General features: G+C 47.5%; 1 protein-coding gene across 1 annotated transcript in view; it reads left to right on the top strand.

The window, feature by feature from the left end:
- Positions 1-25,291, top strand: part of LOC114046951 (xaa-Pro dipeptidase) — a 257,017-nt gene extending 231,726 nt beyond the window's left edge. Inside the window, exons 13-15 of the mRNA XM_027867594.1 lie at positions 14,799-14,983; positions 21,974-22,165; positions 24,738-25,291. Of these exons, the coding sequence (XP_027723395.1) occupies positions 14,799-14,983; positions 21,974-22,165; positions 24,738-24,878 (518 nt within the window). The 3' untranslated portion in view covers positions 24,879-25,291. The remainder of the gene's footprint in view (positions 1-14,798; positions 14,984-21,973; positions 22,166-24,737) is intronic.

Here is a 25,291-nt window from a genome sequence, read left to right on the forward strand (position 1 = left end):
TCACATTCTTTCCCTTCCTGGAGTGCCTGCCTCCTCTTTTGCATGGTCTGCTTCCCTTTGCTGGTGATGTTGCCTCCACACTCTTTGCACGCTTACCTGCACCATTGACACTGCCACCTGGAGGCTCTGTCTTTGCTCAAAGGGATAATTTTTTTTTCTCTGCTTCTGCTAAGGCCACATAGAACCCACCTTGTGAACTTGCCCTGTCATTCTCCCCCATTGTCTTCTACAGATTACCCTTAAAGCCTTCTTCATGGGATATGGAAGACCATGCTCTGCTGCTGCTGTCTCTCCTCTTCCCACGTCTTCCCTTGGCTAGAAGCTATCACTTCCACTATCACAATTTTAGGGTACCTGTTGCCAGCCACCAGTGTGTGTGTATGTGTGTGTGTGTGTGTGTAAAATGCACGTATATGTATATATACACATCTTTTATGTGTTTGTATGTGTGTGTATATATATATATATGTGTGTACACATACATATAACATATACATATGTTCTTCTATTACCTACAGCTTCTGAACGATATTTCTCATCTACCTATTCTTATTATGGTCACAGACCTACTTTGATTCTGTCTCCAGCATCCCTGGGAGCTGGCTTTTAGGATCTCAGGCTTTGGAAGATCAAGAAAAGCTGAGGTCAAAAAACAGATGTCCATTTCCTATTCATTTGTGGTTTGTAGCAAATGGCCCTTGGAAGGTATATTTTATTTGAGTATTTAATCAATACTGTCACAGCCACACACAGAGCCTTGACCCTGTACCCAAGCTGCCCTCCTGACTCCAGCCTCACCCTGCATCGCATCACTGACTCCACCAGCTGTGAGTGAGTGTGGCTAGATCACTGTAGCCAGTCACATTGCTGGAGACAATTCAGGCTTCCAGGCAATTAAAATGTAAGGTGTGGGGAAGTTGGTCCTGAAGCCTAGCCACCATTAGCTTTTGATAATGGAGACAGGTGAGTGACTGGACTGGCCCTGCTGATTCATCAATATGATGTGGGCAGTGTTTGTAACTGGGTATAGGATTTGGGACTAAAGATCTATTTCTATAGTCTTTATTTGTCTCAATTGCAAGTGTTCATTGCAGAGAACCTGGAGGACCTGCCAAAAATTCTTCCCTATTTCTTACCCTCTAAGGTCACTGTTAAGTGATGGTCTTTTTTTTTTTTTAAACTTAATTTAATTTTTTTTTTTTGGCTAGGCAGTGGGATTAAGTGACTTGCCCAGGGTCACACAGCTAGTAAGTTTTATGTATCTGAGGCTGGATTTGAACTCAGGTCCTCCTGACTCCAGGGTCAGTGCTCTCTCCACTGTGCCACCTAACTGCCCCAGTGACAGTCATTTTTAAAGATCTGGGTAAGGGAACCAGCTGATGTTTGAGAATCATCTTTGAAGCAGTCATGGAATTTAAAGCACACACACATTTTTCATACATGTGGGTTTGTACTTTTAAAGTCATATCTGTCTGATTCCTTGAGATGCCATGACGTATCTGGAACTTGTTACAATGGCAGCAAGTGGGTATAATTTTTTTTTTGTTCTAAGCTGAAAAGTCACATCCTCAAAATGTCAAAACATGTGTTGGGGGATGAGCTCAGTGGCTTTCTGGGTGGGGTCTGTCCCTTGCCACAGCACAGTGCTAAGGAACAGGATATAGGCTTGAGCATCACTACCATTTTCTTACTCCTTTGTCCTAAGGGGCCGGACCTGAGCCCTGAGGAAGGGGGCTGGGGAGGCATCTCTTCCTCAACTCATAAATATCTCATCCTTGCCCTGTTGGGCACTGAGGTTCCCAAAACACTTAGAACTCACAGGGGCTAACTGCAGTTTTGGCTGCACCTTTCTCATGTACACAGCCCATCCACTGCTCTCTGCCTGCCAGCTGGTTTCCTGTCCTTCTCCCCTTCCCATCTTCAAGTTTTAGTGAGTGACTGCTTTAGAATCCCTCCTGTGAAAATCCCTTGCAACCCTCCCACTAAGTGGGACAGGACAACATTTTCATAATAGCTTGCCAGATTTTTCACCCCACTCCTCCTGTGGCATTTGGGGGATCCACACATACATACCACCCCTCTTCCCAAAAAGCCTCTTGTTTGGAGCTCAGATGAAATGACCTCTTTGTCCTGAGAAGGGTTCCTGAGGAACAGCCACATTAGGTCAGACTGGCAACTGTTCAGCAGCCCCCCTTTCTGCCTCTTTCTGTCTCCCTTCCTCTGTCTCCCCCTCTCCCTCCCATGGTTCAACAATTTAACAAGCTGTCTCGATCCCCACTGAAACTGTGGTTGCTGTCAGCCTTGAACCGGCCAGCCGGGAATGGTGTTTGATTGATGGTGATATTTGTTTCCATAAAGTCTCAGAAACAGGAAGCCATTCCAGATAGGCCCCAGAGTTGCTGTGAGGGATTGGTTTCTACCAACCCAGCCTGTGTGGGTTGTGTAAAGGGGCCTTGGAGAGGAGCAGGCAGGCCAGGACAACAAAAACATATCCATTGTCTTTACTTCCCTAGCTAGAGACTGAAAAGCTTGTTCCCCCCTCCTTTGTTGTTCTGACAAAGCCAGGCTTGGCGAGAGTTACCGAGCTAGGGTCTGTCTGAGCTGCTGATGCTGAGCAGTCAGGCTTTGACAGGAGGTGTGGGAAGAGAAACTTCTTGAAGTGAGGTCACCTTCTCCATCCCCCTGCTCCAGGCCTGGCAAGCTTACTCCCTAACACATCTCCACGTCAATGAGGATCTGACATGTGAGACATTAGCCCTTATTGAAATCCACCTCTTCAAGCATTCAGGTTCACTGCAGACTTATTATTGTGTCTAGCCCAGTACTCCTACCAATTCTGGGTCAGATTGATGGCAGTTTTGTCCATTGAAAGGAGAAGAAAGGAATTGGGAGAAAGCCCTTGTTCTTTGTAAAATAAACATTGTGAAACGATGCTCAGATCAGCATCTCTGGCTTCCATTCTTGGCAAGATAAGTACGTTGAAAAGTGCTTTGTGGGCCCCCTGTTTCCATACCTGTCCCCACTCCCTACCTTCCACCCACTGCCCCAGGCTTCGTTCTTCATGGGAAGTTCATGGGTGATGATTCAGTACCGGATAGTGCCCAGGCATTGTTGAGAATCAGGTAGAAGATTTTCAGATCTCACAGCTCAAAGAGTGTTCTCTTGTGAATTTATATGAGGAGAGAAAACCAGTGACATTTCCCTGTGCTCTAAATTGAGCACATTTGGGGAAATGGGGCTAAACATGTGAGACCTTGCAAATGGGGTTGATTCAACCCTTCTTTATGTGCATAGTGGTCTCTGAAAATCCAATGCATTCTTCATTGTCACCTCCTCCTTTAAAGAAGGGCCATGTTTTCATGATTATGTCATCAGGACACATGCTCCTTTCCATAATGACAAACACCTAGACCCTGCTGGAAATTCTGTAGACCTGCAGATCTGAATCTTGTTTATGTCATGGACCCCATTGGCAGCCTGGAGAAGCCTATGGAATCCTCAGAATAGGATTACAAAGGAAGTTTATATTAGAAAGGAAAATGATATGTAATGATATCGAAATCATTGTAAAACATTTATTTAAGTTCACGAACCCCAGGTTTAGAAGGCCTGATATAAATACTGCTCTTAATAAAGGATGGCTCTAGTGGGACTTGGGGGCAGGGGGTATGTGATACATACAATGGGGAATGTAGGTGGTATCAAAACAAAAGCTACCAATAAAATGTTATTAACAAAAAATAAAATGCCATGGTGAGCCTTTCCCTGGCATCTTGAGAGCTGACAGGAACCAGATATCTACTGTTTCCCTCTAGTGGGAAGAGTACTTTGGGCTGCATCTGTGGAGATTACATGAAGAATTGTGTAATGATCCGTACCTTAAGGAACTGAAATTTACGAACAAGGAAAGTGGGGAGCAAGGAGAGGCAAGGGAAGACCATTAAAAACAGAAAGTCAGATCCATGCGGGCAGAAAATTCACATGTAGAACCCTAAGGCAGCTTGTTTGGCTCTTGGTTGTCTATTGAGGATACAAGTACATTAGCAAAAAGAAAAAAAAAGAAAAGAAAAAGAGAAAAGATGAGTTGATGAATTGGGAATTGAAGAGGAAACTATATATATGTGGGGTGGGGGGAGTGTGAAAGTGCAAGCACTAGAAGAAATATAAAAAGGTATCAATATGGATGAACAATCTGTCAATAATCACAGTAGCTCAGGTTTAGATAGCCCTTTAGTGTTCACTTTCATTACAACAACCCTATGAGGTAAATATTACAACACTTACCAAGCCCATTTTACAGATAAAGAAACTGAGATTCGAGTTCATTGATTTTTCTCAGTGTCACACAGCTAACAAGGTATGAATTTGAAGTCTAAAGTAAACTAGGATGAAGTAATTATATTTGGCAATGCTTATATTGTTGCTGGAGAGTTCACATATAGATGCTGTTCCTGGTCTGGTCTTAAGCTGGCTTTGCAGGGTGCTGTCTACTCTTGTGAACATGCAGTTCATAAAAGTGGTCACTCAGTGCCCAAGGCTATGTCTACCCCAGAGTTTATGCCAACATAAGAGATGTATTCCACTGTGCCTTTGCCCAGGAGTATTAGAATTAGTCCCTGGGATGGGGAATGTGAGGGCAGAGTTGATGTATTCTAACTCCTGAGCTTGCTCCGGCCACCTGGATGCCTTCAGTTAGCCTGTGTCTCAAGGAGCAAAAGACAGGTCTAGAGTGGCCCCAGTGGACTGGAGCCTCACGAGATATTCGAGACTGTCGAGTCTTGCCACCCAGTCACCACAGGCCAGGCTGCATGACTTGGCAGCTGAGACTGTGTTAGGAGATCGGGACCTTTCACCCTCAGCACCAGGCCCTGCGGCTGGAGTATAACCTTAACACATTCAGAGAGAAATTAGCACAACGTTGCCACAGTTTGTTGTTTGCTGTGTGTTTGTGTTGTAATCGCCATCCGGGCCAGACAAAGGGGCCAAGTTCTTTGTGGTTTAATCACTGTCACAATTATAACCACACACATGCAAAAAAAAAAAAAAAAAAAAGCCAGCAGCCAAGGAAGCACTGTGTGAGACCCTGTGGGGGGAAGCATCTCCAATGTGAGCGGTTCAAAAAGCAAGGCCCAGCCAAGCTTAGGGGCTGGAATTCTGGGAAGACACCAGATCTACACAGCAGGAAGGAAGCTCACCCAGGGGATTGGTGCTTCCCTGGCGGTCTCTACCTTAGCCCCTTGATCCGATGGTCAGGCTGTTTGCTTTTCTACCACGCTTTTTTCTCTTTTCCCCCAAAAGACCAGGGCTCTCATTAAGCTTTTGGCTTACCAAATGCCAGTTCAGCTAATGAAATTAAGCGGGTGGGCATGCGTTTGAAGTCAGGGCTTCACAAGATTGGCTCCTCTTCATAATGCTTGCTTCCCTATATCAATCATCCAAGGTCTTTGGCTTGAACTCAGCAGGACAAAATGGAATGGAAGGGGGGAGAAGATGGGGTAGTGGGGTAGGCTCAGAGACACCAGGAGTGATTGTAGCAATTGTCAAGACCTTTGGGTGTATGCCTTGGGTCTGGTTTGATTGATGGTAGGAAAATTTGTAAAGCTGTTTGGGAAAGATATTTTGGAACTTAAAAAGACAATCCCCTGAAGTGATGTGAGATTAGGGATGACTTGTAAAAAAAAAAAACAACAAAAAAAAAACACTTTCCTAGTTAGCTCTTCAAAGGAAAGACCTAGTCTATTTCAACTCATTAATGAGAGCAGGAAAGAGAGAATGAGCTTGAGGTTGGTGACCGACTTGTGTTAAATTTAGATGAATTCAATTGAATTCAGTTTGAGACTGAACTTCAGACTGACGACATGATGGAAAGAGTACCAGATTCAGATCTGAATGATGGAAAGAGAACCAGATTCAGATCTGAATTGGAGTTTCAGAGGTTTGAAGGCCAGCTTAGCTACTTTCTGCTTGAACAGGTTACATTCACTCTCCTCAACTAGGTGGTGCAAGCCTGGAGTCAGGAAGACCTGAGTTCAAATCCAGCCTCAGACACTAGCTGTGTGACCCCAGGCAAGCCTCTTAACCCTTAACGTCTGCCTCAGTTTCTTCAGCTGTAAAATGTGGATCATAATAGCCTCACAAGGTTGCTATAAGGAGTAAATAAGATATTTGTAAAGCACTTAGCACAATGCCTGGCACATAGTAGATACTTAATAAATGTTTGTTTTCTTCTTTCTCAGCCATAAAATGGGGTAGGGGGAGACTACATGGTCTTTAAGAGCTTGTCTAGCATTAAATCCTATGAAACAGTAAATTGAAGTGAATTGCAATGTATTCTGGTTAGCTGCCCCATCACTATGATGGGCAGAGTTCTCTTGAAGGTGTGGGAACAGTGTCAGGAGGAAAAAAAATGAAAACCCAATGGTATACCTAAACTTGAGTATTTGATGTGAGAATTCAGGGTCACTGCGGTGCCTGCCATAGGAAGAGGTCAGCACTTTTAGAAAGCATGTGCTGCAACAGGGACATGTGGTTGGTAGCCACCATTGTGTACCAAGTGAGCCAAGCCAGGGTCACAAGCCCTGACACAGGTTGCAGGGGTGGGGAGGAGGGCAGGATCGAAAGAGTAGGAAAATGATCAGCATATTTTGTCAAATAGAGACTCACCTGGTACATCCTTCCAAAAGTGCAAGGCCACATCAAGCTTGCAGGTCTATGTTTGCAGCTTGCAGGACCTAGCCAGTCTCTAAGCATGTTTAAGAATTGTAAATAAAGCACAAGAAGACTACCTCAACCCATGAATGGCAGAATGATAAACTGCTCTTTTGGCTGGTTCAAGAGTGTTTCCCAGGCCACAGATCTGGGGTCTCTATTTCAGGAGTGTCGAATGCACTGCTAGTTCCTTTAACTGAGTTCTTAAATTCTGGTTCAAGACCATTTAAGAGTTAAAAGTATTGAGAAACTCTCCCTGCTTGCCAACACTGCTCCCCCATATCTTTATGGCATAGAAAAGGGGCTGTAGAGAAGAGAGCAAGGTCAAGGAAAATTTGGAGAGGATAACATAGAACCACCACCAGGGGCAGATTAGGGATCCCTACCCATGCCTGGCTGGGAGCACAGAAGCAGTATCTGAGGCTAAGGGTGTCCTGCTGTCCCTGGTCACTTGTTCATGAGCAAGGAGTCGGATTGAGAGGTCACATGGGTGTCAGTGGAGAAGAGGAGCTTCCTGTGTCCCGAGTCAGGCCTGCCTCCTGGACAGCGACTCACACTGGATAGGTCAGAGCTGCAGTGACTCTGTTCCTCCAGTGAGAGAGCTGGATTAAAGAGGTGATTTGACATGTGTGTTGCCTGAGCTGCCATGGTCATGAGAGGCCCTGAAAGTCCAGATACCTCAGGCTTCACAGAGAGTGATCCTCTTCCAGGAAGCTAGCTGCAGGAGTGGAAAGAAGGGGCTGTCTGGTCAATGAGTTGGTGATCATACCCATCTCTAAAACCTGGGAGCCATTTGAACTAGGCTTGAACTTATTTTATTTTATAAGTGGCCTGAGCCCCTGGAGACTCCATTAGCCTGGTACTGTGAATCTTAATAGCCTATTTGCATGTAGTAATGGTCCTTGACCTCTTTGCAGTCTCCACCCCATTTTCACATCCGTGAGCATCATGGTAATTTGGTAATGAAAGAGCTCCGGGGTGGCGGTGGGGGTGGGGGGGCGGATGGGGGGTCAGAGGACCTGGGTTTGAATCCCAGCTGTGTTGACTTTATTACTAATGGGATGTCAGGCAAGTCATTTCCTCTCTCATCTTTAAACGAAGGAGCGCAATTAGTGTATCTCCCAGGCCCCTTCCAGCTCTGAAACTATGATTTGTAAGCCCCAATGTGAGGGAGACAGCAAAAGATCTGTGATCTCCATTTAACAGGCGAGGAAACCTGAAGTCAAAATAGGTGATTTTGTCCAAAATCTTAGGACTCAAACCCACATCCCTCAGTTCCCAGGCTAGACTTCTTCCCATTATACCAGATGGTATCTGGCATACCCCAAGCAGAGCTGCATTTTTTAAGGATGCTTTTTTGGTGCAAGAGATTCTTGTGTAGGGACCCATATCCAGCTCAAGGAAAGGTAGACTGGGGTTACTTTGGGCCCCAAAGTTCAACTGACAAAATCATTTTGGGCTCTTTAAGAGAAACTCTTTCCTCCCCAAGGCCCCAGGAAGACAATGAGGAGAGGGAACACGGGGAAAGAGGAGACAACAAACTGTTCTTACACCCATGCCTGCTCTGCAGGTTTCTGATGAGATGCTGAGACTCTCCAAGTCTACATAGTACTGAGTGGAAGGGGGTTGGCCACTCTTTAGGGCATCAGAGAGCATGTAAACATCCTGTCTTGAATCACTCAGCTCCAAACCTCACCTTCCTTGATTGTCTGGGCTGTTCAGGTTTAAAGCTGGGCTTAGTTCCTCCCAGGTAACCAGAAAGGTGTAGCTAGAATATAAGCTGGTCTTGCCCCCAGGCTCCAGCTATAAGTCCTGAGAGGGGCTGCTGCCGCAAGCAGATCCTGTTAGGAAAGAGCTCATGTTTCTGGCATATGATCCTGTATATCTGTGATGGGCTGATAGCCTATCGTGGAGAGGTATGACCTTTGCAGTTTGACCCCATGGGGTCCCAGTTCAGTCCATGGCTTTACTTCTTCCAATTGGCCCCAAAGGCTCACACCAAGAGTGACTCTGTTGTCTTTAGGGTCAGCAGGTTTGAAAGCCATAAACCCCATGATATCTCCACACAAGGTATTGAGGCCCCAAGAGCATTCCCACTTCCTGAGCTGGGGCTGAGGGCAGGGGAAGGGAAGATCTTTGCTTCCCTTCAATGGCTTAATGAAAGGAGACTCAGTCTTCCAAGGCCTCCTTCTTCATTCCTTTTAGAATCTGGACTCCTCAGGGCAACCAGAAGATTTTCAATCTGCCCTGCTTGTTTTCTTTACTGTAGGCTTAAGGACAAGGAAGTTGGAAAGAAGGCTGTGCATCAAGCAGAAGACACTATGGAGGACAAGGGATGATTTGATCAGCTCTGATTAGGAAATTAGGCAGGATGACCCATCCAGGTCCCATCAGACCCAAAAATCTGAGTTTACAAAATAAGAATGTATTGATGGTGGCATGGGCTTTTCCAGCAAACATCCCCCCAATAGATGCAGGACTGACTAGACCATTGATCTGACACAGAAGGGCAATTTGGAAATTTTAATGACTGTTTCCACCCTCTATAGATGGTAATGGTGAACTTTCCCCAGTTGCCTTACTCCTGGGGTACTGTGGGACCATCTGGTGGAGGGTATAGTAGGCTTTTCACCCAAATAATACAACCCTTTTTGGCCTAATACTGACCAAGTTTGGCATGGGTACAACACTATGTTCCCTGGGGCTTCCAGTGACCTTGGCTAACTCACATTAGCACATCATCCTGTCATAGTCTACCCTCACACCTGCCCCTTCCAGCGTCATGCTTCCACGTCCTGCTCAAAGTCTGGATACAAAGTTCTCAGTAGTTACGAAGTGCTTTCCCCCCAAATCACAATAAAAAAGGGGTTGCTGCCATGAATTCTTAGTTCTTAACTATGTTGTCTTTATCTGAAGTCCACCCAGTGTCTCTGATATTGAGTATGGATGTGTCTGGGATTTAAAATATTCAGTGAGGGCAATGTCACATTGGCAGGGTTTGTCTTTCTCTGGATTTCCCCCAGCTAAGCTTCTTTCTTTCCTCTCCCCAACTCCTTCACTTTCTCCTGGACTTTATAGCTGCCCCCATTCCCCTCAAAACAAACACACATCACTTAGAGCTCCTATACAGAATTGTAATTCAGCTGACACTAGGTTGGGTTATTGAAGAAGAAGCTTTAAGGGACTATGGGGAAACCAAAAGGCTTACAGAAGCCTGGGAATGGAGGTGCATAACATCCTAGGCACCCTTGCAAGCCCACTGAAGTCTGGCACAGACAGTCTTGGCCAGGGAAGATGTGACTATGGCTCTCGCTCCATCCCTCTTCCTACCTCAGGGCACCTTCTCTCCATCTTCCTTCTCTCTTTCCTGCTACTCTGCTCTTCTGTCCCTCTTTCCTCTCCTTATTCTCCTCTCAAGCTTAGCTTCTTTACCCCTTGCTCAAGTATTACATTTGGGCCTGGGTATGACCTTGAGATTGGGTACCATCATGCTTAATGCCTGTCTCACTCCCACAGTCTGTCCCAGACAAACTTCCTCAGCCTCTACTATGTTCCTACACCCAGGCTAAGTGGATGACTTTTGTCCTCAGTTCCTTTGCAGAGCAGAAGGGATCAGTGTGCCCTCAGGCCAAGCAGTTATCAACATCACCTATTTGCTCTAACTTAATTCATGTGTTCTCCAAAGAGAAGGTCTTTAAGAATTGTATCAGCTTCACCCTATCAACCGTATTTTGTAAAATAACAATAGAGCTGCTCTTCCCAAGCCATGTTTCAACTTTAAGTGTGTTTGGCAAAAGTTAATAGACACTCAGACGTCATCAGCCATGTCTGTCTGTATTGTCTGTAGGAGATACCCCATCAGAGCCTCACTGCCACATACCACCAGACCCTTCCTCTGAGCTGGCATGAGACTGCCCCAGGCACTGGGAGCCCAAGTGGAAAGTAGAAAGAAAGTAGAAAGCTGGCAGTGCCCTAATTTAAACTGAGATATTGTTTACAAATATACCTATGTCAAGTTCAAAGTCAGACAGCGTATGCCTATGTGTGGAATTGGAAAGACAGTTCACATTAAAGATTCCCAGGGAACTGAAGTCGTACAAGGTTAGTTGTACCAGGAAAAACCGGCCTGAAAGTGCCCACATGCTCACATTCTCCTCTTTATTTATCAGGACTGATCTCCTGAACTGGCTTATAGCCCTGCCCTTTGACACATTTCTCTGACTATGCCACCTTCACTCTTAACATCAGATTGTGGAACTACCAAAACACAAGTTCAGTGGGTTAAAAACATGAGTAATGATGAATTGATCACTCATTCATTTAACATTTACTGAGTACCTCTCTACTGTGTGCAGGGCCCGATGCTCAGTGATGGGGGGGATATAAAAGGAGTAAATAAGGCATAATTGTCTCTGCAAGGAGTTTATAGTCTAATAGAGAGGTAGAAGATGGGCACACAGATAAACAATACAAATTAAACTAGAGTGAGCATGGAAGAGGATTATAAAATGACTGGAAATTGAATAATGGGGGCATCATTTTCAACCAGAGGAACCAGAGACTTCCCTTTTGATTTTGAAGGATGGGTAGGATTATCAATAAGGGATCTTAGGGGTATTCTATGCATAGGGGACAAGCATGAGCAAAGGCCTAGAGCTGGGGAAATCCTCTGGTAAACAGTACAGTTTGAAACGTAAGGTACATGAAGTGATTCCCCGATACACCACGTTGGTGCAGTGTGTTCTTGAGACAGAACTAACTGGGTTCTCTGTGTTGAAAGCACCAGTAACCAACCTCACCTGCCATAAACAGTGCCCTTCTTTCTGCCAGAGTCAAAGGCCCAATGTGGGGAATGAGACCTCTCAGTGTCCTATACTGAAAATGATCCTTTGTAGCCAAATATCCCCCCCTACTCAGCCTGACTTCAGCAGCTTGTGCCCAGGGTCCTGGACAGATAGATGGGGATCCCAAAGACTCCATTCCTATGACCTATTACCTGCTCTTTCCAAGGTGTCCAGCTTCACTGTAGAAAAAGAGACTAGTTCCTACCCAAAGAGCCCTGGGCTCAAGGCAGATTGGGTTTGCTAGAGCTGGGGAAGAAGCCAAGGTCTTAATTGAGGGAAATGAGCTACCCTGAATACTTTCAGGCTGGCCAAGAGAGGACCTCTTGTCAGTGCCCTCCAGCTTAAAACTTTAAAGAAGAGAGCTGCTTGCAATTAGAGAGCTAAAAGTTTCATTCTAAACCTCCTCTCTTTTAAAGTGTGCAAATTTTAGCAGTTGGGGAAGACTTAGAATCTGACACTCTTGGGCTTGGTGGTGGGAGTGTCATGAGACACACCTGCTTTCAACTTTCTACACGTGACTCCCTGAGCAGTTGGAAAGTCAGACTCCACCCCTACCCCTGCCCTATTTTTACAACCTGAGCTCAGGCTCCAAGATATTAACCCTCTTGGCCAAGTCCTCCTGGAGCAATTGAGTGATCAGTGGGACCCTAGCCCCTCCCCTTGGTGTCCTCAATGTCTTGGAGCCCTCAATGTTACACCCCTCCAACTGGGTGGATAGTAGCTCCAGAGATTTGGTCCCGGTGCAGTCCCCAAGAGCAAGTGAAACCCCAACAGACCCAGTGTCCTTCTCCCACTTACCAGGTTTCATCCTCCTATCTATTGTCAGAACCTGGCCTCAGGCCCTAGACAAAACAGGCTATCCCCCAACTTGATTCTAGCAAATTCCATTATAAATTCTAGTCCAATGGTCTGGGTGGTTCTTAAAGTTGGTTATATTGGGCTCTGGCCTATAAGTCCTGCCCTCAGGAAGTTTCAAGGAAAAATATAGGAGATAAGAGATAGAAACAGTGAGACCACATCTCCTCCTGTGTTTGCTCAGCCCTGAGAAGATGGGAAGCAGTAGGTTCGGACCCAGCCCCCGGAAGCTTGGGCGGGTTGACGGATGGCTGGGATAGGTAGGACTCAGCCCACAGAGAACAAAGAGAGAAGATCCCTCCACCGCTGGGACTGAGGATCTCACTGTGGGAGAGTGAGGGCTGACCAATCTAAGGCTGGGAGATTGAGACAGTGAGGGACAGGCATGGAGTGAGCGAGTGGAGCCTGGGGATTATTAAAGAAGGGCTTCTAGGTATCAGTTGTCCTGTGGGTAAATGGGGGAGCTGGGAACCCGGGCATTGACCACTGGCAGAATCTTTGCTTTTCTCCTCGTTGTGGACACTGGACACAGGCCTCCTTTGTTATTCTTTATCTTCTCACTGCCATCCCACTCTAATTCTCTTCCTCCTGTGAGGAAACAGAGTACAGTAGTATAGTAGGAGGAATGCCGAGCCGGGTTAAGACCAGGGTTCTAGCCGCTAGCTCCACCAGGGCCTGCTGTTTGACTTTAAGTCCCTTCCCTTCTCCAGACCTCAGTTTCCCCATATGAAGCATGAAAGGGTCGCCTTGATCTCAGAGATCCCTTGTAGCTCGGATGTTACCAGGTTCCATCCCGTTTCCCCATTATCTCTCTCCCTGGGACAAGCCCCGCAGAAACTACCTGAAAGGGGCCCCATTGGAGCTGGAAGCTGAAAACAGTCTCAGGTTGGGGGGGGGGAGCAACTTGAAATGCGGCCAATCTATGCGCCTCTGCCTAGGGGGCGGGTTTTTCCCCCTAGAACGCTGTTTGGCTGTTGACCTTTGCCCAGTCACATGAGACAAAGATGGATTTGATTAGGAGGGGCAGGGACATCTTGGATCCTAGGGAGCAGCACTTGCTGCCCAGCTCTGGGGCTCCCATAACCCCCATAAGGCCAGGTCAGGCCAGCCCAAAGGGAGAAGCAGACTGGGCTACAGATGTTTTTGGCCCTGAACAACAGCAGTGCTTGCCAGGTCCGGGTGGAGGGAGCTGCACCTTAGCCCAGTTACCTTCACTCTGCAGAAACTCTGGAGGGTGACTCAGATCCCCAGGGGGACACTGGAGGCAAAGCCAGCCCCCACCAAACCACCCATTCTGCTGTGAGCTCCAACCCCCAAACAACTCCCTCAGTAGGGCATGTTCTGCTCTACGGGTGAGATTCAGCTACTGCCAGAAGAGAGGAGCTCAAGGTTACCTAGTCCAGGTTCCTCTCTCCAGGTTGTAACTAAAAAGCCAAAGTCACATGCACAAAGACTCCACCTTTCTGACCAACTGAGATTTAGTAATAAGAAATTAAATATCTCTCCTTCATCCAAGTGGAGGGACCTTTTTTTTTTATCCACTGTCAGCTCCCACTTGAGGCCAGGACAGAGCCTGCAAAGTCAGTGAGGAGTATAAAGCAGTTCCTTAGACCCCAGACAGCAAGAAAAGATGTCCTTTAAACTAGTGGCTGCCCTGTTGCTCACAGCAGAGAGCACATTTCTAGAATTTGTGCTATCATGGGAATGGGCTGGAAATAGAAGCCATTCCAGGCAAGCTTAAGTAAATCCTTGGGGGAAGCTGCATCTCAGGCTGGAAAGAGGAGTCAGGGAATCATAGGCCTACCCATGGGGATGACCCCACAGCCCTCAGACCACCTGCTGGGTTCTACCAACATTTGATCCTGAGAAGACTCTGGAGCTGACCTGAAGATCTCATGGATAGCTCCTATTTTTAATGGCCAGTTTTCCCCTCGGTTGCTTGTTCCAGGGTGTAATGAGCCACCCTCTGTCGACAGGTGCCAGGAGCTGTGAGTGAAGTCTCCAGCAGTGGGGATGAGTTGTGCTAAGCCATCTACACATTCCCAGAGGCCAGGGAAGCATATTCTCACTAGAAACAGATAGTGGGAGCATCTCCTTGTTTAAAGTGTCATTTCTGGCATGGTCCAGGTTGAGTGCACAGGTGTGATGGGGCAGGATTGCCAGGTGTCTTAAACCCTTTCAGAAAAGGCTAAGAATGCGAGCTTATTCTTGTCTGATGAGGCCAGGCGTGACTTTGATGGCAATGTCTGGGGGCAAGGATGTTCAGGCTGCTGCCCCTCACATGTTTTCAGACACCCTCAGAGATGGGAGGCCTCTTTTCAACTACTAGAGCATCACTGTGGTCCACTTATAGCTAGAGCTGCCAAGTGGCTTGTCTCTCTCCCTCCACAGGAGTACCTTGGCCTGATATGCACCGCCTGGCGGACCGAGTCCACCTGGAGGAGCTCACTCGCATCGGCATCCTGACCGGCAATGTGGACGACATGGCCAAGGTCCACCTGGGTGCTGTATTCATGCCTCATGGGCTCGGGCACTTCCTTGGAATTGATGTGCATGATGTTGGTGGCTACCCTGAGGTCAGTATTTGAATGCTGCTGTCAGAAGAGCCCAGGATCTCCATCTCGCAGGAATCCTGCCCTTCTGTCAGCTACATCATCCCCTATCTGGGATCCTGACACTGACTCCATTTGCTCCCACTGTGTCCAGTGTTGACGTCCCAGGAAGTGGGCCCAGCTCCATTAGCCAAGCTGGGGAAGAATGATTTAGCCATCCTCTCTAAAGTCTGTTTCTTTGTTTTTAAGGTCACTCATTTACTACATTCCAGCTCTCAGTTATCCATGGGGCTGGTCATCTCATTTGTGGAATATCTGGCCCCTTGCTTCTCATTCTCATGCTTCCTGCTTGGGGGCTGTTTTACAGCCATTAGATATGCCATCCAAAGGCACGATGGCCAGGAAGAGGAGGAGAAGCCACCTGGCTCCTTTTTCTCTTCATGAGCAAGCTTGGAAAAGCCCTCAATTGGGAAGGGGTCTCTGGAGGATCCATGCCTTCCCTTGCCAACAGAGCACTGGCCACAAAGAGCTGGCCATGGATTTCATGGTGCAAACTGGTAACAGTAGACATTTATAAAGCACTTCATATGCTTCCTCTCACTTGACCCAGCAGTCCTGTGAGGTAATGACTACTGGTATCCCTCTCACACAAATGAGGAAGCTGAGGCTCAGAGTGGTTAAGTGACTTGCCCATGGTCACATAACTGGGATGTATCAGAGGCAGGATTCAAACCTAGGCCTCCTGTGTCTAGGTTTAGTATTCTTACCCGTCTCACGCTTCCTCTTTTTTGGTAGACCCCAAAGCCCCACTTGATGCTCCTCAGGCCACCAGATGTTCAGACTCCCTCACTGGGAAATATTTGGAGAAATTCAAAACCACTTCAACCAAGGGGGCAGCCATGAGTGATTGGTGCTTGTAGTGGCCCATATGGGAATGGAGAAAAGACCGGGCCAATCTCCAGCAAAGTTCTGGGGAATGCGTCCTCCCTGCCCCCTGAAGCACAGAGAAAATTGTTATGGTAGGCAGTAACAGGGAGACCCCAGAGCCCCAGTTGCTCCATCCATATTTCTGAGGTTGGTGGCCAGCCTGGCACATCCACGTGTATGAGAATGGGCCTTGCCCTTAGCAAAGTCTCTGCAGAGGGAATTGTAATAGCCCCACACCATCTGGAATTTCATGTGTCTCAAAGCCTTTTAAACATCCATCCTCTCAATCAGACAGGTAGTACAGGAATTATTATCCCCATTTTACAAACAGGAGGTCAGAGCTCAGAGAGAAGAAGAAACACGCCCAAGGTCTTCAGGAGAGTTAGGGCTAAAGAGAGAGCAGAGCTTAAGCCTGAGTCTCCTTCCACCAAACTGTGTCTGGCATCCTGCCCAATGTGGGCCCCAAGCAGCTTCCCTCAGATTCTTCTCTGCAGAGAGAGGAAGCAAAGACAAGCTATTTCTTGTTTGCCTCCTTCTTGAAAGCCTGGATAGTTCAAAACATGCCATGCTATATTAAATGGTCATCTGTGTCCCTAAGGTGAGGCAGATGCCATGTCTGTCTGTTCCTCCTGCACTCAGAATTTCTCAGAAGCCAGGCTTCCATTCCAAGTCTTCTTTTTCTAGCAGATTGGTGCCCCATGGAGCAAGGGTAGACCCAGCTTCAGTAGGCCAAGGTAGAAACCTGCTCCCAGCTCTTAATTTCTAGAAGGTTTTCTGAGGCCAAGCCTTCTGGCTCTTATAAAAATAATAACTCACTTATAAGGTTCACAAAATATTTCCCTCATAATAATTCAGTGAAGAAGATATGGAAATATGCCCATTTCATACATGAAGAAACTGGGGCGGGGGTGGGGGGATGCTAATTGGTGTAGCAATTTGCCCAAGCTAGTATCAGACCTGGAATTTGAATCCGGAACAGGCTTCAGATCCAGCCCTCTAGGCTATACTGCCTTTGTGTCTGATGCCCCCTTGACCCAGCAGCACTGCCCTTGAGAGCAGAGGTCTGAGCTTCCTGGCTCCCCCTCACCCCTTCCTCCTTTCCTCACCGCACAGGGCACTGTCTGATGCTCTTGCCTTAACTCTTTAAAGCTCTCATTTGAGCTGAAATTGAGGAGGGGTGCATCAGTGGTCAGGGGCCTGTTAGAGACTAGCATTACCAATAGGTGACTCCTCAAAAAAAAAAATGACTTTTAAGATAGTTCTTGGCCAAGAAAGGGCTGGCGAGCAGGGGCTGGCAGGGCCTAGGAAGCCAGCAGGAGGCCCAGGGCCATTCTTTGTGCCCAGTGGTGGTGTGTGCTCTCAGGGACTCTGAGTACACCAGCATGCCCTGCATACATTGGCCCTTTGACTGAGCACTTATTTCACAATGGAAGTGATTGTGTAAGTGGCTCACGCCTACCATGCCTTATTGTCTAATTAGCTAAGATGCACGGTCTTTGCCTTTTGGCTGCAGGATATTTTGAAAGCACCGGGAGAGATTTTTTGGAGGGAAAAAATTGCTCAAGAAAAGCATTATTATTCAATTATTTTTTCCTCAAGTGTAAACAGTTAAATTTTGAGAAACAAAATGAGTTTTAATTTCCTAATTTCTGTCTGTCATAAAGTATGTTGTGCGCCAAGTGTAGATGCTTCCAGACATTGTTAGCTGAGATTCGTTATTCATTAGTCGCCAAAGCGACTTTTTCCAACAGAAAATTGGCAGCAAAATGTTTTCATCTTTTCCAGTAAGCAGCCTTTGTGTGCTTGTAGCTTCTTTTCCTGTGACAGATAAACAGTGCAGGGAAAATGCTGCTTTGCCTATAAAAGTAATTTGTTTTATTTAAAACCTACAGATGGATTTGGATCTTCTCTTTGCTGTTGGCTTAAGGAAAGCTGTCGCTTGAGGCAAACCCTATTAGTTGTGCACACAGTGCTGGCAGGGGTGCTTACTGAGCCTGGAATTGCCCCGAGTCAGGGCCTTGGTTTGAACCATGGGACAGGCACCACTAGAAGCTAAAAGACCTAGATGGCTGTTGCTGGTGGCTAATGTATACAGTCTTCACCAGCAGCTTATGTACACATATATCATTGGCCAGTGCGAAGTCATTAACATCGTTAGCTAACGCTCACAGTCACTGCTTTCATTGGCTGATGCACACAGGCAGTCACCATCATTCACTGGCCACTAAGATCATCACTCCATTTTCTGATGAATGGAGGAGGCCTTGGTGGATAAGCAGACAGTTGCTGTCATTGGCCAAAGCAGAATTCATCCCAGGTAGCATTCCCCCCAGAATCTCACATTTAGAACTAGAAATGACCTCATAAGGCAGCTAGACCTAGTCCAAGCTCCTTGTTTTCCAGATGAGAAGCAGAGGCCCAGAGAGGTTGAGTAGACAAAGGAGTAAGCAGCAGACCTGGAATCTGAACAGAGGCTGTTGGCGTGGCGCCCCCACACGGCTGACTGTGCCCCTCACAGCTCCAGGCCATTGTCTTACTTCCTTTTGTGGAGGTGTATGTTGCAAGCAGGGGCACAAGAGGTAGAGTAGACAAGACAGAGGGGAGCTGTTAGTAGCAAATAGTCCTAAAGTGATTGGGAAATGCACATTGGGAGACAGAGTAACTCACATGCAAATCAATTAGTGGGTGACACATTTCCATAGCTCCTCAGGCTCAAGTTGCTGCTTCTGGGGCACAAGACCAGGAGAAAGAACAGTGGGCTTATGGGTCAAGAGACCTGGGTCCTAGTTCAGGCTTTGCCACTCAGTACATGACCTTGAGCAAGTCATTCCTCTTCCCTAGGCCTCAATTTCCCCATCTGGAATGACAAGGCCAGCCTGGATGGTGTCTAAGCTACCTTTCAGCTATGATAGCATCTAAATTAGCGATTTCTCTTGAAATGAATGATTGGATGGATAAATAAATGGATAGATGGATGAATTTTTTTTAAATGTGTATTAATCACTATGTGTAAAGCACTATGCTTACAGGGACAGCTAGGAGCTACAGGGGATAGAGCACTGGACTTGGAGTCCCAAAGACCTGAGTTCAAATTTAGCCTCAGACACTGCCTAGCGTTATGATCCTAGGCAAGTCACTTAACCCCTGTCTGCCTCAGCTTCCTCATCTGTAAAGCGGGGTATTATTTATGACTAAGTTAGTATTGTCGATCTGAGGATCTCAAGTTAGAAAAAATCTCAGTGGTCAGCTAGTCCAACTCCTACAACACGTCCCACGTGTAAAGTCCAGCCTCTGCTTGAAGACCTCTAAGAAAGGGAGTTCACCTCCCTCAGAGCAGCCTGTTCCATTTTAGGATAGCTCTGATTGTTAGAAAGCGTCCCCTGCAGCCTAAGTATGCCTCTCTGCCCCCTTCTGCCCCCTCTTCCTGCTTTGGCCCTGGTGACCCTGGAAGAACCGGTCTGTTCCCTCTTCTTTAGGACCACACTGTGTCCTTGAAGAGAGCTCTGACGTCCCTGTCAGGCCTAAGTGTTGTAGGTCCTTCACCTTGTCCTACCATGGAATGGCCTCTGGCTTCCAAATCCTTTTGGTTTCCCTTTACTGAAGACATTCCAGTTAATGCCCTTAAAATATGATCCTTGGAATTGAGCATGCTATTTTAGATGTAGTCTGGCACAGGGCAACTCAGCAGGACTGACCCCTTATTTGTTCTGGACATCATGCCTCTCATCATGCCCACAAATTGCATCAGAATTTTTTCTACCATGGCACACCATTAATTCATGTCGAGCTTATAGTCCACAAAAACTCTCTGATCTTTCCTAAGAATAGGGCAGCTGGGTGGCGCCATAGTACATAGCGCACCAGGCCTGGAGCAGGAGGACTCATCTTCCCTGAGTTCAAATCTGGCTTCAGACACTTACTAGCTGTGTGACCCTGGGCAAGCCACTTAACCCTGTTTGCCTCAGTTTCCTCATCTGTAAAATAAGCTGGAGAATCACTCCAGTATATTTGCCAAGAAAATCCCAAATGGAGTCATGAAGAGTCAGACACAACTGAAACAAATGAACAACAATTATCTAAGAATAACTCTCCCTTCCTGTACTTAGGCGGCTGATTTTTTTAAAACTCAATCATAAGACTTCACACTTATGTCTATTAGGTTTCTTCTTATTAGGCTTGGCTCATTGTTCTAGCCTAAGCCTGGCAATGTGCTGGCTCCAAATATTAGCAGTCCTTCTCGGCTTTATGTCATCTGCAAATCTGATAAACCTGCTATTCTGCCTTTGTTCCAGTAATTGATAAAAATGTTGAATAGCATAAAACTAAAGCTAAATCCCTGGGGCACTCCAACAGAGACCTGTTTGCAGATTGGCCATTGATTGACCCATTAATAATTACTTGCACACAAAACAGAGTACCTCTAGACATATTCCACTGCCTCAAGGGCTGCTCTGATCTAGAGCCCCATCACAATGTAAAGTATTTGGGGGAAGATAGGGAGGTTTGTGTCATTTTCGTGTCTGTCTTTATCAATCTGCATCTGTCAGTATATGTATGGGCATACGTGTATGTGTGCCTAAAAATACATGAGTGTGTGTTTCAGCATGTACCTATATGGATTGGCATGTGCACATGCCAAAAGTAGGCTCCAGCTGGGCTGTGACAGCACCTTTCCCTCCCCCTGGAAGGCAGTCTGGAAACCTGGGGAGGTGGAGGGAGAAACCCAGGAGACAGGATTCATGGGGCCGCTTTCCCACATTTGTCTCTTTGAAGGGAAAGGACCAGCCCTGAGAGGCTCCCAAGCTGCCTTAAGAGCTTTTTTGGCTATGCTGGACTTTTGGTAAACTGTTCCCCAGCCAGGAGAGGGGCCTATCCTCAGGTTAGCTGAGGAAGAGGTCTAGAAGCCTGGCCCTGGGGCTGCTGGAAACCCCCACTGATGTCTGCAGCCAGAGCAGGCGCCGTGTCCCGAGTGGAACCTCTCCCTTGGCTACTCGGAGGGGACAGGCACAGACATGGGAGTGCAGGGGGAAAGAATCGGGCCTGGGGAGGGGGAAGAGAAGTTAGGAAATGAGGAGAGTGGAGAGGCTGGAGGACACTCCTGTATTACCCTGATATGAGGACATTGTCCAGAGAGAATGAAGACAGGGAGAACATGGTCACAAGTTCATGGACAGAAGTCATTTGACAACCTTTGATCAAGGACATTGTAGAGCTCAATGCCAGGGCCCCGTATTGGAGCCTTCACGAGGGACCCGTCTTGTGCTAATTGCATCGTCAGAGAAAAAATCCCGGAGAGGAGCTCAGAAGTCTGCAGCAAGGCGGGTGTCAGCGCGTCCTGGGGGAGGTGGGGGAAAGTCAGAACCAGCACACAGCCCTCACTGGCTCCCATGTGTGCGGTTTGTGCCTCCTCCTCTGAGTACCTGCCCCCAGAGTCAGTGCCCAGGCCCACACCGATGGCTGCACATTTGGTCTTGTCTTCGGCCAGGTCAGCAGCTCCCTGGGGGGGTCCTCACCTAGCATGTCCAGAATGGGGACAGCAGCCAGCATATGATGTTCTGTTGCAAAACAGAGCCCCACAAGCCAGAGTTCACAGTCGACTTTGCAGGACAAAAATAACAGGTGGAAAACCACTGGGGAACGATAGGTCACAACTGAGCAGCTGTGTATCCTGAGCCACATCCCAGCTCTGAGGTGGGATGGTCAGAGAAGGCTTGATGGAAGAGGTGGGGCCGAGGCTCCTCTTCGGGGGAAGGGAAGGCCAGTCTGGATATGAGAAGAAGCAGAACTGATGGCGATGTTGGCCTGGCTAGCTGCTGACTTGAGAACTGTCAGGTTATTTGGGCCCCGGTCCTGGCTCCCCGTTACATTGGGCAGCTCACCAGAGTGAGGCAGTGTTCGAAGCTCTCTGGGCTGTTGTCCATCCATCTGTCCAGGCTCCTGATCAGACAGGGGAAAAGGAGAGGGGGTGCTGGGGGGGGCATCCCTTGCAGCTCTGGTGTCTGGTTGCTTCTGGGCTCTGACACCCCTCCCCCTCTCCCTGCAGCAAGTACTGACCAGCTACCTTCCTCTTCGCTCCTCTTTTTCCAGGGCGTGGAGCGTATCAACGAGCCAGGCCTGAGCAGCCTGCGGACAGCCCGGAAGCTGGAGCAGGGGATGGTGCTGACCGTGGAGCCAGGCATCTACTTCATCGACCACCTCCTCGACCAGGCCTTGGCTGACCCTGCGCGGGCCTGCTTCATCAATGGCCACACCCTACAGCGCTTCCGGGGTTTTGGTGGGGTGAGTAACCCTCTTGCCGGAGCTCTTGCATTTACCTCCCTCCGTTCTGGTGATATTGATAAAGTACTTTGCAAGCCTGAAAGTGCTATGGAATTATTATTAATGTCACAATCTTAGCATCTCAGTGGGAAGAGGCTTCAGAATTTGTCACCCGTTTCAGCCCGGACCTGACCAGTAGTCCTCTCTACAGTACTGGCATCAAGAAGTCCTCTAGTCTGCCCTGCTTGAAAAACCTCAGCTCAAACTGTCAGCAAGTTTTTTCTTATGTCAAACCTCAGCTGGCCTCTCTGTCACTTCTGCCTACTGCTTGGTCCTGCCTTGTGGGCCTAAGCAGGACAAGTCCTAATTGTCCTTCCACACGTACTTTTTAAGATGACTGCCTCATCCCCGGAGTCCTCTCATTTACAGAATAAGCAAGTCTGCTTTTCCAACCAGTCTAGAGATGGCATGGTCTACAGTCCCCAGGACACCACAGGGAGAGGCTTGGCCTTGACACTGTACAGTGGAGATGGCAGGGAAACCGAGGCAACTGTCAGGCCCGCGTCCAGAGCCCAAAAGGCAGCGGCAGCATCCTTATTTGGACACTAGGGGGGCAGTGCCTGGCCCTCTATCCCCTGCTCTGGCTTGGGCCTGTATGCATGTGACCAACAAATCTCCAGGACTTTGCTCTTTCCCTGTTGAATCATTTGTGGCAGCTGTGGGATTGTTATCTCCCTGAACTGTTCAGGGAGATAACAAGTTTATCAGTTGGTTGGGGAGGTTGCTGAAGGGGGCAGACTCAGACTCAAGGGGACACATGTGCATTGGCTCAGCCTGACATGGACTGACTGTCTCCTGTTATTTCTCCACCACCGAGTGCCCCTCAGAAGGTCCATGTGGCCCCTTCTGGGCGTTCTGGGCACGCTGGTTACTCTGGCTATGGAGCTGTTAGTTCTGAGTTAGCACATGATGCTAACATGTGCTAACGTGTGCTAACATGATAAGTGGATGGATTCAGCCCCCATGTGAGTGGGTGAGCTTCACACCTGGCCACAGGATGACCCATCCGCCAGCAGTCTCACAGACATGTGTCCTTGGTCACAAGGAAAACCAAGTGGGGAGAATGTGGATAGCCCAGGATAGCCCCCTCCCTGCTGCTGAGAGCACATGTGCTGTTAATGGGGCTAGAGGCATCTTCTGTATGTAAAAACTGTTTCTCTACAATGAGCATATGTGTGGTCACATCAGCAACTAGTGAGGTCTAGGCACCTGACTAGCTTTGGTTTGACGTTTATTCTCAGCTCTTACAGGATAGCTTTAATTTTACCTTGAGCTCGTTTTTAGGCCCTGACTTGCCGTGAAGAAGAAAGCCAGATTCAGCCCTATGACCAGGCCAGGGTCACTCTGGTCATGCGTGAGAAAAGGGTAGAAGAGTTAGTGCTACCTGTAAGCTCTTTGGGTTCCAGTGTCTGGCAGAGGCAGCTTTAAATAATGAGTCAGGCTGGCTCCTTTTGATGGGTTCAGGACCAGGAAGGAATTGGGTTTGTACCTTTTCCAGAGAAGCTCCTGGAGCCTTTAGCATCACCAAGAAGTCAACCCCAGGTTCTGGTCTCCTGATTTCTCTGTAGGAGCTTAGGGGAGAAACATAGACTGAATCTTCCAGCCCTAGCGATAGACTGCTCCAACCTCCCCACAATTCCTTGGCATTCAGGGATCCAAGGACACCAAATAGAGAGATAGGAGTGGACCAGGTTAGACAAGCCTGACAGACAGAGATGTCTCCATAAGATCTTAAGTTGTGGCTGTGATTCCATGCAGAAAAATAGTGGTTCTCAGGCTTGAGCTCTCCCACTGACCCTATTGTGAGAAACCCATAAGAAAGCTGTGGCTGATTGAGATTTTGGGCCAAGGGCATCCCAGAAGCCAGACCTCCATTGGAGCTATTAAAGCTCCCATCCCATCCCTAGAAATCCCAAGAGAACAGCCATCCAGCAAGACCCTTGGGGGAAGCTCCAAATGCTCCCCACCCCCTTTCCTAAGATGTGTTCTAGCTCTAATCACCCCCGTACTCTTTGGCTTTTGGAATAGCTGACGTTGGCCTAGCACTTGAAGTTGTTTGTACAATACTTTACACAGGTTATTGCATTTGATTCTCACAACCCCTGTGAGGTAGATGCTACCATTACTGTGTTTTATAGATGGGGAAGCTGAGGCTTAGAAAATTACTTTGCCCAAGGTTACAACATTTAAATCAGCGTTTGAAATGGAATTTGAAACCAGGTCTTCCTAACTTCAAGTCCGACAGTCTTAACTGTTATTCCATGCTACTTGCCTTGCCTCCTAATAATTAATCACTACGTACCTCTGTGACACTTCTAACTTTCCAGGGTGGCTTCACACTGTCCCCCTCCTAGGGCACCCACAATAATTCCATTTGAGGGTTCATACCCACCCTCGAGGTAACAGGGTACCTTCCAAGAAAGGAAAATGAAAGGTCTTGCAAACAAAGCCTCTGCAGAGGCCTCATCTGGGCCACACAGGAACCTGTAATGTGAGGACCATAGTAATGGGTACATATGTCTGCCTTTCCTAGGTTCGCATTGAGGAGGATGTGGTGGTGACTGCCAGTGGTATGGAGCTGCTGACTTGTGTGCCTCGAACCGTGGAGGAAATAGAAGCATGTATGGCAGACTCCAACAAGGCCTTCACTCCTTTTCCTACCCAGAAGGAGTAGAGCCTGGGGTTTCCCAGCCCACTCCCTTCTCTAAAATGAGATAATCCATGGAGAGTCGCTGCCTCACATTTATGGCTTCTTACGAAATCAGCAGAACAAATCGTAATATTAAGTACCAATGCCTTATTACTAGAATACCAAGTTTTCTCTAGATGGTTAATCTGCCTTTCCAAGAATGCAGTCCCAATTCCTTCGGGGTGGGGAATAGGGAATAAATGCTGATTTAAAAGAAAATATACACGGCAACGTCAGACAAATGTTTCAGTACATGCTGAGAAGACAGGATTGTTTTCTCAGGAAAGATACATTCCTGATTTCTTCTTTCTCAAAAATCAGCACTTTTTACTCAGTTTTTCTTCAGTCTTTCCTGTTCTAGCCTGAATCTGCATTAAAACTGATTTCCTTAAAATTGC

This window comes from Vombatus ursinus, unplaced genomic scaffold (genome assembly GCF_900497805.2).
Source record: "Vombatus ursinus unplaced genomic scaffold, bare-nosed wombat genome assembly UNPS02014786.1, whole genome shotgun sequence".
NCBI lineage: Eukaryota > Metazoa > Chordata > Mammalia > Diprotodontia > Vombatidae > Vombatus > Vombatus ursinus.